This window comes from Augochlora pura, chromosome 7 (assembly GCF_028453695.1).
Source record: "Augochlora pura isolate Apur16 chromosome 7, APUR_v2.2.1, whole genome shotgun sequence".
In the NCBI taxonomy this organism is placed as follows: domain Eukaryota; kingdom Metazoa; phylum Arthropoda; class Insecta; order Hymenoptera; family Halictidae; genus Augochlora; species Augochlora pura.
Genome location: NC_135778.1, coordinates 16517170 through 16537423, shown reverse-complemented (window position 1 = coordinate 16537423; position 20254 = coordinate 16517170). Strand labels below are relative to the sequence as shown.

General features: G+C 39.0%; 1 protein-coding gene across 7 annotated transcripts in view; it reads left to right on the top strand.

The window, feature by feature from the left end:
- Rhogap15b (RhoGAP_ARAP and RA_ARAPs domain-containing protein RhoGAP15B) overlaps positions 1-19159 on the top strand; it is a 28153-nt gene extending 8994 nt beyond the window's left edge. For 3 of the 7 annotated variants that reach the window (XM_078185756.1, XM_078185757.1, XM_078185759.1), the window contains exons 2-13: positions 2710-3614; positions 4408-5230; positions 7789-8254; positions 10043-10232; positions 10607-10739; positions 11283-11522; positions 12300-12512; positions 15123-15541; positions 16034-16273; positions 18172-18374; positions 18465-18506; positions 18591-19158. In XM_078185756.1, the coding sequence (XP_078041882.1) occupies positions 2907-3614; positions 4408-5230; positions 7789-8254; positions 10043-10232; positions 10607-10739; positions 11283-11522; positions 12300-12512; positions 15123-15541; positions 16034-16273; positions 18172-18374; positions 18465-18506; positions 18591-18729 (3816 nt within the window). In that variant the 5' untranslated portion in view covers positions 2710-2906 and the 3' untranslated portion in view covers positions 18730-19158. Of the gene's footprint in view, positions 1-2709; positions 3615-4407; positions 5231-7788; positions 8255-10042; positions 10233-10606; positions 10740-11282; positions 11523-12299; positions 12513-15122; positions 15542-16033; positions 16274-18171; positions 18375-18464; positions 18507-18590 lie in introns of all 7 variants that reach the window. The other 4 variants (XM_078185755.1, XM_078185758.1, XM_078185753.1 and 1 more) reach the window with 3 other exon arrangements.
- The last annotated feature ends 1095 nt before the right edge of the window (positions 19160-20254 follow it).

Sequence of the window (20254 nt, the reverse complement as noted above, 5' to 3'; positions counted from 1 at the left end):
AGAATATATTTGGACAAATTGAATATGACTAAAATATTTCGGATGCGAAAGGGTTCCAGTGCCACCCCCTATGATAAATATTAACTTTCTAGTTTCACTGTAATTAATTAAATTGCTTTAATTTGTTGGGGATTTTAGTGGTATATTGTCGGCACTGAGAACGCGTTAAACTCGAGCGACTGCGAAAAGGGACGGCGAGTTAACCTCTTAGGCACGGCTGGATTTTTCGCGAATAAAGTTTTTCGTAACTAAATTACCATTTTTTCTTAATATATATTTTTTCCGTATATCTATATATAGTATTAATTACATATATTCTTTTCTTAGTGTATTGTACATACACCCTTTCACTGTAATCGTTTACTTTAATAATTAATAAAATAAACGAGTCAAGCACGAAACATTCACGAAAGCCACTATTGTGGCGCGCCGTGCTTTAGAGGTTAAGGAATTGAAACACTTCGCCGGCCCGATGTTGCGCTCCTTCGCCGCGTTTTAACACCAGTCCGCGGAGCCTCGAGACGTGCAAATACGTGCACGCGATGGCATCGAAACCTTCCACGACACTGGGCTTACGACCGCCGAATAATTGATCACCGTTCGCTTTGCCTCGTTCGAATGTATTCCACGCTCCGGCAACGAAGACGCGCCATTGCTGCTGAACCGTGACGAGATTTTATGACGCGACGATTATTGTGCCGGCGGTCGTAAAAGTTTCCTGAAACTAGTTCGCTTGATGGAATATGAAACGCGAAGAGATAAGGGTGTTCCCCTCGATGAGCTGCCGCGTCTTTTACGCGGTGGTATGGTATCTTCGCGATTAGGTTTTCAAGGAGAGAGAGATATGTTCACGGATTATAGCAATAGGACGAGATTACTTTGTCAGTTTAATTTGGTTACTGGAAAATTATATTAAAATGATTTTGTTAAGGTCATCATGTTAAAGTGATTTTGTTGAAATGTTAAAATGATTTCGTTATGGTTGTTAGTGGCATGGCGGGAAAGAAAAGTAATTATTGTTACGACGGAAGCTGTCGATTGTCAAGATCGAGAGAAGTTGGCCGTCGGATCGATATGGCGGTTTCCGGCCAACGTAGTTGTTTAATGAGAAGCGAGACGAGAGACTCCCTCGACCTATCAAAGCGAGAGGTCGTATCCTCCCAGATTCAGATATATTGTTATTAGTGTTAATTGCTGTTGTTAATTGTGAATAAATAAAGATTATACGGGATGCCGCGACGGACGTTGAGACCGCGCAACATTATTATCGCTGTTAGACGAAATTGTAAACAAATTAGAATGATTTAAAAATATTGCTACATCATTTATTTCTTATAATAGTTATTTAAAAAGAGAAGGCATTTTTATTTTAATTATAATTCTTCAAATCGCTGCGGAGAATTTTTATTTTGCAGAAAGATCCGCGGTCTAGTCATTATTAATTGATTAATAGTTTTTAAAATAGAGGAAATATAGGGTACATTTTCGTCACTTTGTATTAATCGACGCGTTTTGTCGTAAAATTATACCTTTTCCACTAGTGTCTGGATAACAAAGCAACTCATCCGGAAGTAGCTATCGCATTCTTAAATTTCACTTGATACCGCACGAATTCTGTGCAAAACGTTCTCGCATACGGCGAAAAAGTTGCCAACTAATTTGCGGTTATAGAGTAGCGTGACTCATTCTGTACAATTAGCCAATTCCTCGTATTGTTAATGAATCAAATTATGAGTCTGTTGTTTTAAAGAAGCGGTCTCTCTGTTTCACCATAGTTATTAACTGGTTTGCTGAGGTCACGAATGATCCTACTGTCTCAATTTTATATTTTACAGTCAGAGTTTAAGTTTCCCTTTTATATTTTATATATTTAGATTTTAGATTTTTAGATTTCATATGTTTAAATTTTATATTTTCAGATTTTATATTGTTAGATTTGAGATTTTTGTATTTTATTTGAAATTGCTAATCTTTTATCGTCCAACGTGTAGATCAAACGAAACGACAACACCTGTTACTTCACGTTCCAGCCGTAACATTTTACTAACGCGCTCAGGAATGTTTCGTCCGTATAGTACCACAATGCTATGCTACCCGTTCGAAACGCACCGCGTTATCTAATCGATCCGTGTGTGAGAGAAGTTTAGCGTCAGTTGAAACTGAAACTGCATCTAAATACACCTACCATATGTAGAACACCGAATTGATCGCTGAATTATGAAACTGTCGTTACAAATTACACAAGAGAACAAGCATACGACCTCGTAATATACACAGCGTCGTAATAGTTTTAGTCGACTGACATTGAACGGTGGTAGTCAACATAATCTGTACATAATCGTGGACGCATACACGGTGTTTTTCGTTAATAACACGTAAACAAAGCCACGGATTGCATTTTCGCTAAGGAAAAAGTTGCTCCAAATGACCTCAGGAACTCTATTATTACCTTTACTGAAAGTCACTTTTGGGATAGCCTGCATAAATGTATATTTTATCTCTTTATTCAAAGTAGTATAATATAATAAATACGATATAAATGCGAGAAGTAGATAAAGCTTCCTAAAGGCAAAAGCTTTCTACACAAAAAATAAGATTGATAAAAATGTATTCTTCGAAAGTCCTAGATTAGAAGATACCTCTTTAAGAAATACGTATTTCTGAATTATATTTAGTAACAAGAAAATCAGTGACCTCATTCTGCTTCAGTGACCTCACCCTGCTTCCGAGCACATTCGATCCCGCCTGTAATACCGCGTGTTGTACGAGCGAACCTGTGGCTAGCAATCCGTCTAATGGGCCGAACGAACCTCTGATTAAGGGAAACGAAGCATGTGGCGCTGCTTCTACGCTCCTGGGTGGTTCGGTTGATAGAGAGCGGCGAGTCGGAGACCGAGCCGACCGTGATGGAGGTGAAACCGATCCCGAAGCCTAGATCGGTGGTGCCGCACCGGCCGGTGCCAGCGCCTCGACGGCTTCCGCCGACGCTTCCGGTGAGCAGCTGCCACAGCAGCCAGAGCAGCGACTCGGGCCAATCGGAGAAGACCGACGACGCGAAATCGAACCCGGATACCCGAACGACACCGAACAACGAGTTCTTCCGCAACCTGAGCACCAGCTCGCGCCAGCTGAAGGACGAGATCTCGGAGAAGGTGACGACCAAGGGACGGGCGGTGATCTCCAGCACCAGGAACGCAAGCATCCGGCTGGAGAAGTCCGTGAAGAATCTGCTTACGCGACGATTGACCTCCCTCAATCAGGATGATCTCGTGAAGGACAACGCCGAAAGCATGAAGTGGTGCAACGACCTTATGGAGGACGAGAGATGCGTCTCGATGCCGGCCAACGACATTTTCAGCAACATCACGTTCTACAGTCCTCTCAACTCTAATTTGAGGAGCATGAGGAACGAGGAGGACCTTTCCGGCACGCGGACCAGCCCGCCGCCCCCGGACTATCCTCCACCCCCGCATCCCGAACAATCTATCTACGACGAACTGCAGTCCGTCACGTCTGGCAGCAACCGATACGACACGATCAGCTCCACCGTGTCCGTGAAGACCGACAGGGACTTCCCCGAGTCGTTCAGTCTCCTAAATTTCGCGTTGAATCAGGTAAAACATCGAGATTTTTCTCACATTAAATATCTTATTCTGTTGGAATGGTGATTTAGATTTTCAATAATAACTGACGACTTTTCCTTTATGAATGTTCTTTATGACCTTCTCTTTATGATTAGAGGATATCATTTCTCGGGAGGTGAGAATTTTGTTACTAATTACAGTAATTTCGACATTAATTATTATTGTTTTATAGAGTCGTAACGTGACGCTTTATATTCTCTTTAGAATTTTAAATGTATATTGAAACTTTTTAAGTGACATTACTTAACGAAGATCTTAAAACGTTATTTAATTATTACTTGATTGTGAAATTGTTTGTTAGAAATTCATTTTTTGTGAAGAAAGTAATAACTTTCCGACGAACCTGATACGTTTAAAGACCTAAAGATAAAGCAGTCTAATCAACTTCACGTCGTTCATTCCAAGACGTCGTTCCTCCTAATCTCTCCGTTCATTGATAAACTACAGTAATAGAATTACAGTATACTATAATAGAATTTGAACTCTTCGCACTCGAAGACATTTCAATTACAAATATAAAACAATTTCTCAGACTCGTAGCATTTCCATTTTGCATAACAATGTGCATTCTATTTATATAAAATCGAGTCTTATAATTCGTATAGCAGTTACATTTTTAACAACTTTTTATATATGAGCTTTCGTGATATCTGTAAAAAAAATTATAGTTAATTATAATGGCGCTTCTTCACAGTGCAAAGAGTTGAACGAAATTTAAATTTCGAATTGCAATTAAATCACAAGAGTTACTTTGTATTCTCAGGCCAGCGGCTCCGACCAAAGCTTGAACCTCTCGGACGCCAGCGGGTCGCTACCCCGCGACAAGACTGACTCAAGACGGTTGTCCAGGTCCGATTCCTGGACCTTCTACGACACAGCCCCAGGCAGCAAGTCCGAGACTGTCGACGAATTGGACCCGATCTCCAGCGCCGAGGAAGACGCGCTGGATCCTAGCCCCGTGTCCGCCGAGCCTCTGGTGAACCGGACGTCCTCCACCTCGGAGGAGAGCCAAGCGTCCGTGCAGAACTCTTTATACGAGAGGATGCTTGCCCATAGAGTCCCCTTAGGGGAGAAACCGGAGACGTCCGGCACGGAGAACAGGGCGCAGAACAGTCGGTCGCTGTTGTTCGAGTTCGATCCGTTCGCGAAGACCGCCGAGAACGAGAACCTGTACGGCAACTTCGGCAACAACGACATGATGCTGCTGGAGACGCTGCTGGCCACCAGCGATTCACCGAGCAGTTCCGGCAGCATCCTCGATTTCCAAGAAGCGGTTGATAACGAGGAGGACCCGAACGATATAGACGACGAGGATGCGCCGCTTCCGCAGATCTCGGCAGTGCCGCCGGTGCCGCCGAGGAGGATCGACTCTCTGCCGAAGAACGAGTACGAGGAGACGCTGGAGGCTGTCGCCGGAAGCGACAAGGCCACTGTTGGAAAAAATCCGGCGCTGTTGCCGAAGCTGGCGCACTTGGTCACCAAGAAACAGCCGGCCGTGCCGCCCAGGAAACCGCCCAGAGATCGGCAAAACGATCCGACGGTCGACGCAGCGGCCGCTGGCGATGACAGCGTTTGCGCAGGTAACGGTGGGTACCTTGAACTTTGTCCTGGATATTGCTTTTACGAATTTCTTGCTGGCGTCGCTGATTTTTCTATTTTTTTCATTTTTTTTTTTTTTAGGAAATATTTGGGAGAAATAGGAAAGTAATTACAGAGATATATATCTGCATATATCAATGAGGGTGTCAAGGTTTAATTTGTTCAGAGTGCATTTATTGACACTAGGTTTACAGAACCCGTTTAACTAAATAACTCCTGCAGTAAATATTACAGTGACGCTCTTTAAAAATCAGAATAGATGTCTTTCTGTTGCTTTAATAAATTAATATAAAACAGCTGCTTTTAGTGCCTCGTAAATCTAGTCTATATTTTTTAAACATATCTCGAAAATAATTATCTCTAATTATAAATATTCTAAATAATTATACAATTGTACGTAGCTCTAAAATGTCTAATATCTCAAAAATAAATATTGAAGTCATTTAGTTCGACTGAAGAATGTTATTCCTATTAAAAAGATCATGTAATTTTCTATGGGGATTAAAAGCATCCACTGTTCACGAAGGGTTAAATTGTAGGAGATCTAACGTCGAACTGACCCAAGTTATTTTTAGACAGACGTCCATTCGAATCAATATTTTTAACATCGCTACACACATCTCTACAATTATCGATTAATTTCAATCGAAGATCGTTCAATTGGTTGCAACAGAAAGATCAATGAGTCGAAAGAAAACATTGTTAACGAATCTGTTTAGAAACGTTGCTGAACAACCAGCGGATCCTTCGTTCTGAACGTCGAATGAAAATGAAATTGTTATTTTGGACAAATAAATTTCAATTAGCGTAGAACGTCGGGATACGTGGAACCTAGGTCGAATGAAAATGAAATTGTTACTTTAGATAAATAAATTTGAATTAGCGTACAACGCCGAGATACGTGGAACCTTTTCTATACTCGCAGATAGCTGTTTCCTGTAACAGTAGCTGTCGCCGGATGATTAACATAGTGTGCATCATTGATCTCGTTGTCTCGCCAACCATAACAATATCTATTGGGAACGGAAATGTTCAATCGCGTTGAAAAATATATGTCGACCTTGAGAACTTGCGGAACATGACATCGAGGAGAGTTAATCTTCCATGATTTCTATTACAGTCGCCTGTTTCTTTAAGCAGGCACACACTGTTTGTCACAAACAATGAATCACACTACTTTCACGTATCGACTTTGACACCCTCTAGTTGTGATAAACATTAAAATAATACTTCAGAATTAGAATTAAAAATCATGGCCTCCGGTTGAATGCCGCGTCTGATTTCAGCGTATTGTGTTATTGTAAATTAGACGCGGTATCCAACCGGAAGCCATGATTTTTAATTCTAATTCTGAAAATTCTGGCCGCGAAAGCCTAAAAAATCTAATTAAAATAATGTTTCATAAAAATCTCTAATCTACCGATCGTGCACGAACACGATATTATTAAAGGAATAAATGTTTGTATTTTTATAAAATCAAGGGAAATTCCCTTGGAAACATCTTTATCTTTATTTACATTTTCCGAAATATTAAAAAATGTTTCTCGCGAATTGTTCATAACATTCATGTGTTTAGTGTTTAATAATACCTTATTTCCTACTCGGTAGAAAATCTATTGTTTTAACATTATGTATCTAGGAACAATGAGCCATTTCTTTATTAATTCATCTTTTCAATTCATTCTGTCCTAGTCAGCGCCGTTGCAATTGGCTCGTAAAACAGGAAATTCGATTGAAAGCAGGAAACGGTAGATTAGGCTGATTCGCATATGAACAGTTCCGAAGCCGATATTTCTCTGAAAATTAGTTACGCCTTGCAAATATATCTTTATCATAGAATCTTTCACCTACATTTACCAGGGAACGTCTAAACAACAATATCGGAAGCGAATTGTTTCCTCTAAATAATTATTAAAAAAATTAATAAAATATCCTCTTAGAATATGAAAGCAGAATACAGAATATAATCCCAGTTAAAGTAAACATACTAAGGTCCTTTAATGTTACTGTTATTCAGCATTCTGATTTACTATCGGTCTGTTTTGTTTGTTTTTTTCGTCTTTTTTTACTATCAGTATGTTTTTCTGTTCTTTTTTTTTAATAATTATTGTCACTGAATTCCTAATGAAAGGAACTATCATTGTAGGTGCTTAAAAGAGGGTGGTTCTCCAAAAAAATGACATAAAAACCAAATTTTTCTATAGCATCGTGTCAGCCCAATTGTACCATGAAACTTTGTCCTCGCCATGTTTTACGTATCTTTAGAAACAGCAAAGTTATTTGAGGTGCAATCATTTGGTGACTCAGCCTGTATATATCTAAATAATAGCAAAATTGTAACGAAGCAACTCAGTCATTGCTCTTATACTCTAAAAAAGTATTCGAGCCGTTCAGTTAAAGAAAAGTAGTAGCGTATCGTTAGCTGTGCGAAATAATGTGAGTAACTATAACACCGACCAACGATTTTCTAACAGGAATAATAGCTACACGACGATTCTCAACTTTCCATGATTGATCACCGAGACCCTACTTTCGCAAATTCCAGCCACGAAGGCGGCGGCTGACAACCCAAAACCCGCGGAGGAGGCACCGGCGAGCCCAGCGGCGGCGAAGAACGCGGAGGAGCACCGTCGCGTCGGCATGATACAGAAGCTGAAGAAGCTGAGACACGACTCGTCGTCGCACGGCATCGGGCCGAACATGATGAGCTTCGTGAAGAGCGGCAGCAAGTTGTTGTCGCGGAACCGGGACCGGGACCAAGCGAGGGGCTCGGTCTCGAAGGCGACGAAGCTGGAGAGGCCGAAGTCGAACGCGCCGCAGAACCCGGCGACGCATCGAGGGGTGGTTTACAGGTCCGGCGTCGGTATCGAGAGGGCGAAGGATCTCGTCCAAAGGGCGGCGATGCTGGCCGATCAGAAGCTGTCGTTCTACGCGGACAAGAGCATGGCCACCGTGAAGGAGGTCATTCACCTCGACACAGTGTACAGCATTCATCTTCTGCAGGATGTAAAGTGAGTCCGCTTTTTCACGGCATGGAAGAACACGCCTTGAGACACCGTAGATACAGTTAGATCCGTGGTGTTGCGGAATCTAGAGATATACCGGGTGGGACGAGCGGAACGAATTCGTTTCGCTATTCAAACCCCTTAAACTGTAACAACGAGTCAGACTCGTGACGAACATTTCGTACATAATTTAACACATTCCGTGCCACGTGTACCACTGGCGGTGTACCACTTAAATACCTATTCGATGCGTTAAAACAAATATTTTATGACAAGTTAGAAACCAAGAAATAATTTCCACCAAAAGCATAGATCCATAATAAGTCTGCTTCATAGTTATGTTGACAATAATTGATAAATAAACATAATATATTGACTTTTAAAGCTTCAATTCACCAGAATGAAGAGTCGACTAAATACTGCTCGGCACGGAACGTGTTAATAAATATAACTGCCAGTCGTTTCTATTAAATTGAAACAAAATTTAAATCTTCTAGAGTAACAATTTAGGAATGGAAGTACATGGAGACAATCAGGAATCAAAAATCCTCTCGTTCTGTCAAGGAAACTATTAAGGATGAAAAAATACCAATCGAAGCAGTTTTGATAGAGATCGTAGTGTAAGAGGTTAAGCGTTATCGGCTGCAATAATTCGGAGGATGGCGAGGTCGTTCAACCCCTTGCACTATAGCTTCTTTCATGCTGTGACTTAATAATTTGACATAACTTTGACGTAATAATTTCCTTAATAGGACCAGACGATGTTTGTTTCCTGTATCGTTTTTATTCACCTTTGTTTCTATACTTTTATAACAAAAAAGAATTTATTTTTAGATCTTTTAGATTTTCGCGTACCAAATTTTCAGAATTAGAATTAAAATTCATGACTTCCGGTTGGATGCCGCGTCTAACTTCAGCGTATTGCCTAGACGCCATGGAATTCGCCATGCCTGGAAGCCATGAATTTTAATTCTAATTCCGAGAATTTATTTTGATTTCGATGTAGAAGAAATTAATAATATTAATATTTAGTAGATCTTGCATAAAATCTTCACGACGAGTCTGACTCATTATTACAGTGCAAGGGGTTAACCGGATACTTGTTCCTGACGAGTATACTCGTCGCGACACGGTACGCTGCCGTTACTTCGTGACGAGTGTACTCTTCGGTGACGGCTAACGGGCTACATGGTGTACTTTGATAGTTTTTTTTATTATTGGATTGTATGTTTTTTAAGAATGTTAAATAGGATACGACGGAGATCAAACGTATGCGGTGCAATTACGATAACTTGTACACTTATCAGTGAAATTGCGAAAGCTGACTGGTCAATTAATGATGCCGATACTGGATGTTTCTAGTTTACCATGGGAAATATTAGTTGAATTCTCTCATATTCCTTAGATACATTAATAACATTCGGTTTGTTTAATATATTGCAAGAAAAATGAATTTTCGAAGCTGCTATAACAATAATCAACTATAGAACAATAGTTTTATAGTAGACACAATGATCGATTATAAAACAATAATCCAAGATTAATGTCACCGTCTCACATTACACGTTTCTGCTGTATTTAATTTATTTGCTTCTTGATTCCACAAAAATAGCTTTTTATACATTTTTAATTAAATGCTTCTCGAGTTTATCTCGACCTGTCAATAAATATCTGTTTAATGATCGACTCTTGGACAAAATTGAGAAACTAAACGGGCAGAAGAAGAAGAATCAGTATGTTTGTCGCGGCGAGATGTTTCTCTTGAGGATTGACGAAACGATTTGTAATGTTTAGAGCAATCGATGGCGAGACTGTGCACTGTATCGCGATTAGCGTGGAAGGAAGACCGAGCGTCCACGTGTTCTACGCGAAAGGTATCACCGAAAGAAGAATTTGGGCCCAGCGAATATTGGAGGCGATCACTCTAGTCTTTCCCACGAAATACACGTCCGATCTGACGAGGGTGGGATGGGTTTACTTAAAGGTAACAGCGAGGCACGAATGTTCTTAATTAACTCTTTACGTAACTCTTTATCGACCGGTCATTTCGCCATAAACGTTTTTATATCTTCATAAAATTATTATTAAGCAATTTTACCTATATTATTTATTTCATTTTATTCATTTTTTTCATCGCAAAAGGTATCTAATATTTAAAAAATTATATAATAACACCTCAATAATACATAACAAGTTATTGGTTGCCATGACAACCGGCTCACAGGCTATTGGTCAGGATAAAAAGATGATTTATATAATAAAAAAAGATGATCTATAGCGATGGTTACTCTAAAATGATCTAACTTAAAATCGGTAATGGATACTGTTAACTAATAGGTTAGGTAATACGTGTTCCAGGAAGGTGTAACAGGTGTATGGTTTCCGGCATGGGTTCTTCTGCATCAGAGGACTCTTGTCTACACGAAGTCTCTCGATCAGCAGACGGCTATCAATTTTGGGGAGCTCGATCTTCGAAAAGCGCGGTGCATTGGTATGTTTAATAAATATATGCACAAAATGACTAGAACAGTCGGAATGATCGGGCAACCACTTTTAAACAACTTATTTCGCATTCACTGATCTTCGATGGAACGTAAACCGTCCACCATGTTAAAAAGTCCCAGCGGTTTTTATATTTCAAATTTCGCTTTAATCTGGCGAAATAACTGTTAACATGGCATGGAAAAAGAAATTATTCAGAATTCCACTTAAATTCCAGTCAAATTATAGTTAAACTCCAGTTAAAATATAGTTAAATTTCAGTTAAATTATAGTTAAATTCCATTTAAATTATAGTTAAATTCCATTTAAATTATAGTTAAATTCCAATTAAATTATAGTTAAATTTCAGTTAAATTATAGTTAATTCCAGTTAAGTTCCCGTTAAAATCTAGTTAAATTCCAGTTAAATTATAGTTAAATTCTAATTAAACTATAGTTAATTCCAGTTAAATTCCAGTTAAACTATAGTCAAATACAAGCCCTGATAAAGACCCACAGCCTGACGATAGTAAATTTGGATGACATGTTGCAGTGTTGCGTGAACAGGAAGGTCCGAACCCGAATGCGGGATTCGTTCCCGTGGTGGTCGTGGATGCAGGTGGCAACGGTGCGTTGCACATCGCTGCGCCAGGCATTTACGAAGGATCTGCATGGAGGCACGCGCTTTATCAAGCAGCCACCACGTGCGGTCCCGATCTGGAAGAGCAGCAACTAACACAGGACGATGTCCCCGTGATACTCGACAAGTGCATCAATTTTATATACGCTCATGGTAAATCGAACCTCGCTTTTTAATAATTATTATTATTAAAATCTTTGATGCATAATCTAATTCTCCAACATTTTGAAAACTTCACGTCCAAAAACGATTAAAAACGCCAGAATAATAATCTGATCTTTACTGTATTATTTTCTTTACACTTAAACGATTTATTAACCTCTTAAGAACAGCTGGATTTTACGCGAATGAAATTTTTCATAACTCAATTAGCATTTCATTAATATACAATTTGTTTGGTATAGTGTATTGTACATATACGCTTTCACTTTAATCGTTTACTTTCATAACTAATAATACAATTGAGTAAAACACGAAACATCCGCGAAAGCCACTATAATGGCGCGACGTGCCTAAGAGGTTAATAAACAATTTCAATAAATATCAACGCGCAAATATATTCATCTTTGCGTAATTTCAGATCTGTAAATCAGTGTTTAAATCTGTTGCCACTTGACCGTCGAAAGACAAAATTAATGTCAATCGATTCCCTCGCGAAAGAAGTAGCTACGCATGCTCCTGAGAATTGAAATAATGCAGATTAAATAATGCGAATTAAATAATACGAATCTAATAAATTTCGTGCAGTTTGCAATTAACTTCTTTAGCCAAGCGTGTCGCGAGACAGATTCGTTGAAGTACAGTGAAGAATTGAGAGCGTCGCGAAAAGAGCCCTCGAATTTTCGACGCGTGCAGAATCGCGAGCGAATCGATTGCGCGATCGGCCGGCACGTGATCGTTGTCTATGACAGTGTCAATGTTAATTTGAAGGTATCATGACCGAGGGAATTTATCGTCGTAGCGGGTCCACGAGCGCCGTTGTTCGGCTGCTGGTGGCTTTCCGTCACGACGCGTGGGCGATGCAAATCACGAAAGGCTTGTACACGGAGCACGACGTCGCCACCGCTCTCAGAAGATTTCTCCGTGATCTACCGAACCCATTGTTTCCTGCCAAAATCCACGACCGGCTCTGCCTCAACACAGGTAAGAAGACAGACCCCGCGCTGTCCTTGGCTGGATCGCGTCACGAGTTCAACGCACTTGATAATGTTCCGACAAATCGGTGGAGGCGGTCTCTCGAAGTGACCCGTTATCAAAATTGCTAAGCCGCTTTTGCCGGGCGTTGTTCCGTTCGCTTGTTCGGCTTATTGGATGGAAAATACGAATTATGCTGTTACCGCTAACGAGTCACCGGGTTCTACATATGTATAAAAATCCGATGCGCTTCTTAAGTGTTACGTGGCAACGAAGAATGTGTTTGCACAGCAGGTTTCAAATTCCGAGTAATCTTCTACACGATGGAATGCGCCTTTTCAGAATTTTTATTCTGCTATGATCGATTTTATATCGAATCAAGTAGAAGTTCTTATATTGAATGTAATTAAAATGTTTAATTTCACTGCAGCTTTATTATTAATAGAAATTTGCATCTTGAATGAAATACAAGTTTTTAATATTGAATACGATAATACTATTTATCTTGAATGCAATCAAAGTTTATTTCGATATCGCATGCAAAAGTTAGAATAAAATAGAAGCTTTACTTTTATATCTCATGCAAATTTAGTTAGAATAAAATATAAGCTTTATTTTCATGCCGAATGCGATGCAATTTTTTATTTTGAATTGCCCAGACTTTTATTGTAAATAGAGTGAAGATTTATGTCGCAAATGAAACACAAGGCATTAATATTGAATGCAATCATTTAATTAAAATTGAATGAAGAATCGTTTGTTCTCGAATGCAGACTGAGTTTCTATCTTGGATGCAACAGTAATTATTATTTCGAAAGCATAAGTCGTTCGCCTCACGCTGTCGACTTTGCAAGGAAGAAACGGATCGTGTTCTCGTATAATGCAAGACTAATGCTTTATAATCCTTGTGCCACATTTCGTGAACAGGTCGTCAGCATTATAAGAAGCTGAGCTTCTCCGATTGCGCGATAAGGTGCTCTTCGTTATAACGCGATTTTCCCTGCCGCTTCTTTCCACGAGCTTCTTCACCATTTCGTATCAATTTCTACACGATTTCCTGCCGATCTTTCATCTTATCGTTCTCTCCCTTATCTTCGTCTTATTATCGATGATCTAACCGGTTTGCCACGACGTTCTTCTCTATCGCCCTTCTTCTTATCTCCTTTGCGTTCGTGACCACCATTTTCTCGGTCCCAGACGTTGTGTTTCCGTTATGATGGCGGAGTAGGATGCGCGGCAGTTGTATCTAATAATTAGTGAAATATTGGAGAGTACAATGAATTAATAGATATATTAGAGAAAGAGAAAAATATTGAAAGAAGGTAGGAAAATAGGAAGATGTTCCGGAGCTCGATAAAAATTTCATATTTTCTATGTACGCTGAATATGTATTTATAAAAATCTGCATTGCCCTATAAAATTATGGAAATTTCTAATGTTTATCACAAAGGTGTCCCGACAATATTTATAATTGCATAATGAACAACCAGCCAATTGACAATGGACAGTAATCCGAACAAATCGAAAGCGTAAGAATGAGAAATTCTATTCGCATTTATAATGTTTCACGGCAATTATTTTAGTCGAACTGGGAAAATTAATATCCACGCTGGCGCGTCGATTGTATGAACAAATGTTAAATAAACGATGGTTTCAATCTCCACTTCGTTAGGAGAGGTTGCTACGGTTCGGCGGAGTATTTATGGTTGCTGAGTCACAGCGATCAGAGTGTTAACAGTAACCGGAAAGTCTGTCCCGCTGACAAAGGAGATAGAACGTTTCCGTAAATTATAAGAAGAATGTCTAGCCGTCGTCACCCACGTGATACTTTCTCACATAGCGATCAGTTCCATTAGGAAGCTTATAGTTGAATCTCCGGTGTTCATTATTTAAGAAGTTAAGGACATTCGTTTAACCGGGTACGCGTCCCGGTTTCGTCGAACGATACGGATCCGTTCACGCTGGAACGCGTTTTACTTCTGTCCGCTAGGATTTCCGATAATAATAGGAAAAACCTAATAATGCCGCGATATCGTTTCTTATCCGCTTCGTGTATCTCCGCTGTCATAGCTTGCAGAAAGGAAATAATGTGAAATACTGATAGTTAGCAATTTTTATCGCAACTGGTATCGATATATGATATCATAGCGATGCTTCGAATGCCATTTAAAGCCATCGCGAAAGGACTTAAAAAAGAGAAAGAATTTAAGGATATTCTCGTGTTAATTTCAATTTAATGAATTTATTAGCGGTAGAAATTATTAATGAGATTATTAGCGAAACAATTAACGATTTCTAATAATACTAGAATACTTTTTAGAAATTATCTAATGACTAAATAAAACACCGTTCTCTTCTCATCAATATTAAACTGTATTCATTGTTCCTCAACAGTGCCAATAGCCTAACTTCTTTTAACTTAATTTCCATTATAAATGCATAAAATTCTCAGTCTATTAAAAAAAAAAAAGGAAGAAAACGTTTACCTTTTAATAGAAGTCCATAGTCTACGAAAAAGTCTGAAACTGAAGACTTTCGTAAAATAGTGTTACATTTTATACAGTTCTCCTCGATATAACAATGAAAAGTAACAAACAGTATTTTCGTTTTAAATTCCAGAAAACATTAACGAGACCGAGCAGGTCGGAACGTACAGGTCGCTGTTATCTACGCTGAGCCCTGTGCCGGCGGCGACCCTGCGGAGGATTCTTGCTCACCTTCACTGCCTGAGTCAACAGAGTTCCCGGAACCTGATGACCGTCGAGAATCTTTCCGCGATTTGGGGTCCGACGTTGATGCACGCCGGGAAGAACAGCGCCGAAGAATGGAACCGCCGCGAGACGAGGGTGGTCGGCGATCTGATCCGGCTCTATCCGAAACTGTATCAATTGACCGCCGCCGATCTAGCGAAGGAGGCGAAGATATTAGAGGTCCTTGAGAAGCATCACGTGTCGAACAATGGGCCGTGGGCGCCGTCCGGAGACCTCAAGATATGGATCTATATCTTCTCGAAAGACGGTGAATGCGTGAACGTGACGGTGAGAATCTGTTGCTCACGACCATCCCTACCGTAATTAATCCATTGTTCGAAACGCGCATTTGAAAATCATTTATCTGCTACCGATTCTCTCATCGCTGATCGCAATTTCTTTTGCTCATGGAATACTAGATATTTATATATTTATTATTAGACCACACGATTCTTCGTGCAAACTGGCGCTAGTTTGAAAAATGCGAAGAACTTGCATACTAATATAACTTATATCATTCTCCTATGAAGAATTTTTTAGTCGATGTAAAAATTATTCTCCTTTGGATATTTAGGAAACGATTGAAAGGTAGATGAGAATTTTCATAAAAATCCACGGTGTATTTGTTACCTTATTTCATTTTTCTTTTTTAACTTTCTTCTTATTCAGTTTTGGATGAATATATTTTTATGCATGGTGTACAGTTCGCTGTGTATGATATTGTTTTAGCGAAACATCAAAGTGGTGGAAATATTGAATACATCCGTGTTTTCTTTTTAGATCGGTCCACAAAAGACCGCGCTCGATATATGCATAGAGCTCGCGGAGAAAACGAATTCACCGGCCCATGAACTTTGCTTGGAGGAGTACACGTTATCCGGTGCGCTGGAACGGCCGCTGCACTACACCGAGCGTGTCCTTGAAACGGTGGCAAGGTGGGGATACTGGGAACCCGAGGATAGGAAGGACAACATCCTCATTCTTAAAGGAGATCAGCTCTACAAGGATATATTGTCCTTGGTAAACGCGATAGATCAAGAATCTATACAACGATAACCTTGGGAATCTCTCACTGCTTCCATAACAGTGAAAAATAAAAAAATCAGTGTCCGACACCGACAAACTAACAAACGCACAACGCGTATTAACAGTATTTTTTATCAAAACGGCGTCTTTTAATATTTTAGTTCAACGCTAGTTTTATCAAAGGGGTGAATCGCACCCTTTAAATTTTTCACTCGACACTATTTTGTTCAAAAGTCAGTTTTTAGTATTTTTATTTAAAATGATTTTCTAAATTTAATCCATGACCCCCAATTGACTTTTCTATAAAATTAATTTGGTGACAGCGCATAGATATAAAAAGTTAGTAAAAATAGGGTAAACAATGTAAAGTAATTTTAACCGGTAGATTGGTGAAAGTATGTTACAATTTGTTTCTCACGGCTCGAATGCACAATAACGCATACATTAGTGAGGTTCAGGGGCGTTCAAGTCTGAAACTATTTTTCATGGTGACCGACACGCCGTGGATTAGAGAGCACATGAGTCAGAGGGGGAAGAGTCAATGCATATTTGCCGGCCACAAAAGCAGGATGTGGATTAATTAGGCTTGTTTTACTCGTTCACGTGCGAGAAGTATCAATATTCATTAACGTAAAAGCATACAATGATCCGTTTTGTGTTACACATTTGTCATTTGAGTCGTTCAGTGCACACATCGACTAACTCCATAAATCAAAAAGTCGAGAAACGCGATGAAATGATGTACATTGTTTTTTAAAATTCCTGTTATAACATAGATTCACATATATAATGTAGAATGCATAAATACAGATATAGCTTTCATTTAACGATGTATAAAATTAACAAGAAAGAATAGCCAAAAAATAATCGTCGGTAATGTTATAGTTTTTATGTGACTGATGGAGTTAATCAATTTGGCAACTGAAAAAAAGCAGTAAAGTTAAATTCAGTCTTTAAATTTTTAAGTTTTTCATTACAGAAAAAGTTAGTTATTATATATTTTTATTACAGCTTTTCCATAAAAATGAATGTTGACAGTTCTGTTATAATATATTATTTGTGATTAATTCATCAGGAATATTACTGTGGCGATCCTGATTTTAACGGGAAAATTTTTTTTACCTGAAAAAATTCTATAACTATATTATCCGGCTTGATGTCCAAAATAAGCCATATTTTTTTCAAAATTTTAGAAAGTCGCTAAAGGTGGAAAAATGGCGGAAAACCGCGAAATCTAATTTACCCTGTAACTATCCTCACGGACAAGTTACAGGGTTAAAATTTTGCGCAGATGAATTTTTATTGGTCAGCTATCGAACGGTATATGACTCATCGAAAAACCTCTAAGGGCAGTTTTGACCATCTTAATCGGCTATGCCCTTTCTTGAGACCCACGAGATCCTTCAGTTTCTGGCCAAACAAACATTTTTTTTATCTGTTTGCCAATGCGATTTTATTACCAGTATTATTGAGAGGGGGAAACATCTTCGGCTGTTTAAAAAAAAAGCATTGATGCATGGCAACAAATCAACGATTACATTAGAGTATGGAGTTAATCAGAATGGTTTCTGAAATAAATTACTTATTTTTCAGTGGCCAAAAAAATTTTGCCGTTTAATGGTGTTAAACTTTATTATTCAGAAAAGTTATTATAAATATAAAAAGTTATGACTATACCAAGTGCTTTGACACTTAAATTTAAGATTTTTCAAAAAGTGGAGTTAATCGATGTGTGCACTGGACGGCTCATTTAGCAGCATTGTATGCCAGGGCTTTCCCTATAGACAGCATTGAAATAAGCGTGACTTTAATTTTGCACTTGTCTCCCTCTTGTTTACAGAAATGTTTGTAAACTATAAATTGTTTAATTCAAGAACTCTATTTATTTACAGGTAAAACCACCGCTAACGCCGTCCGGTGAACTTAAATTCGCTAGCTGTAAAATGAAGCACTTCAAAACCTACCTCTTCGAATTAAGTCAAGGAAGACTTTGCTGTTACAAAGACAAAGCGTGTTCGATTAAGTTACACGAATGGAGGATAGAAGATATCATTTGGTACCTAGGTCACGAGCCTAAACGGAATCCGCAAACTGGGTTCGTTTCTTATTCTTTCTACTAATCTTCGAAAAATTAGTATGTAATAAGTACAATAAGTATGTAAGAAAGTACGTATTTTCCTTACAGATGGTCCGTCACATTCATCACAAAAAATACCAAACCGATGAGGTAGTTAATGCAACATCAATGAGATTATATAGACAAATATTATTTTTCTTTTGTATAATAATAATAATAAAAATGATATTTTAGGTGTAAAGAAACTCCATTTTTCGGATGTACGATAGCTGGAACATTAAAGGACGATCAATATAAGTGGTTAGCAGCTATGATTTTCGCAGAATATCAGCTAAACGTGCGACCACCTGCAGTTAATCTTATGGATCCGTAAATAACTAATACATATTTTTAAGTGACGTTCGTGCCTCGGAAATTGATTATACTTCTATATTTTTATATTGTATATTATTTTGTCATTGTTTCAATGCCCATGCTTGCCTTAACAAGTGCACGACTTCAATATTTTTTATATAGAGCATTATGTATATATGTTAAGATAAATAAAAATTATCATTACATAAGCTTATTTATCATACAAGACGAACGAATAACTAAATGACATTTGTAACGGTAAAAAGTTACAGAAACACCATAAAAAAATCTCTCCGTACCGGTTCATACCGAACTCTGATCTGACTTAACATCATTCATCCGCCCACAATGTTTTTATAATATAAACTATTGTAACGAGGCGAAAGGAGAAGAAGACAAAAACTATCATCATTGAGGCTACTCCTGGACCGATCGATAATTCCGTTGACCACAATCGAACTTTCTAGTGTAGTAAAATAAAACTGAAATAGATATAAAAAAATATTTTATTCCTCTGCTAGTGACTGCGGGTTCTTTCAGTACGTCTACGCAGTTCGAATTCTCGCAACCAAGTATCCCAAGATCACTACCTCGCCACCCGTCCTCGAATTTCCACTTGGGCCCCCTTTCTTCCAAAGTTTAGGCGATCTCTCATCAGCGATCAAACGAACGCCGTAGGAATTCTCGGGACCAGCGAACAGAGGATCTTTTCCGAGCTTCGCTTTCACTAGAAGCATCGCGACGCGCCAGACTCCTTAGTTACCAAATTGTTATTAACCTTTTAGATACGGCAGGATTTTGCGCAAATAAAGTCTTTCGTAACTAAATAACGATTTTCTCTTAATATATATTTTTTCCGGATATCTATATATAGTACTAATAACATATATTCTTTTCTTAATATATTGTATATATGTACACACTTTCACTTTAATTGTTTGCTTTAATAAATAATAAAACAATTGAGTAAAGCACGAGCCATTCGCGAAAGCCACTATAGTGGCGCGTAGTATCTAAAAGGTTAACGGTTCATGGCTAGCAACGAGGTAGTATACAGAGGGATCTTGCTCTGATTCGACGCTACATCTGTGAGAGAGGACGAGGTAAGTCACGGCCGCTCACAGGGTAGTCAGGGAGAGGACGGCCATGAAGGCCGGCCGCCCGCTGTAGGGAACTGCATAGGTTCTTCGGTGACCATGACGGTGGAGAGGACGGCCAGGAAGGCCGGCCGCCTTCCGAACATAGGGATACGATAGCCTTGCAGCGTAGTTTAGATCTATTGGGAGAGGACGGCCATGAAGGCCGGCCGCCTGATAGTAGTAGATGTTCCATTTGAACAAAGTTGCTTTCGTTGCTCACCATAGAAGTAGGCAAGGAAATTGATCAAAGTATAAACCTGTAACACCCTGTAACATGCTAATTAGAATATATCTCCTTTCGTCCTCAGTAAACCATATATCCTGTGTCGTATATCCATTTGTTCAACCATTTCCCCTGACATTCCCGCTACAATATCATTAAAGGGCATAGCCGATTAAGATGGT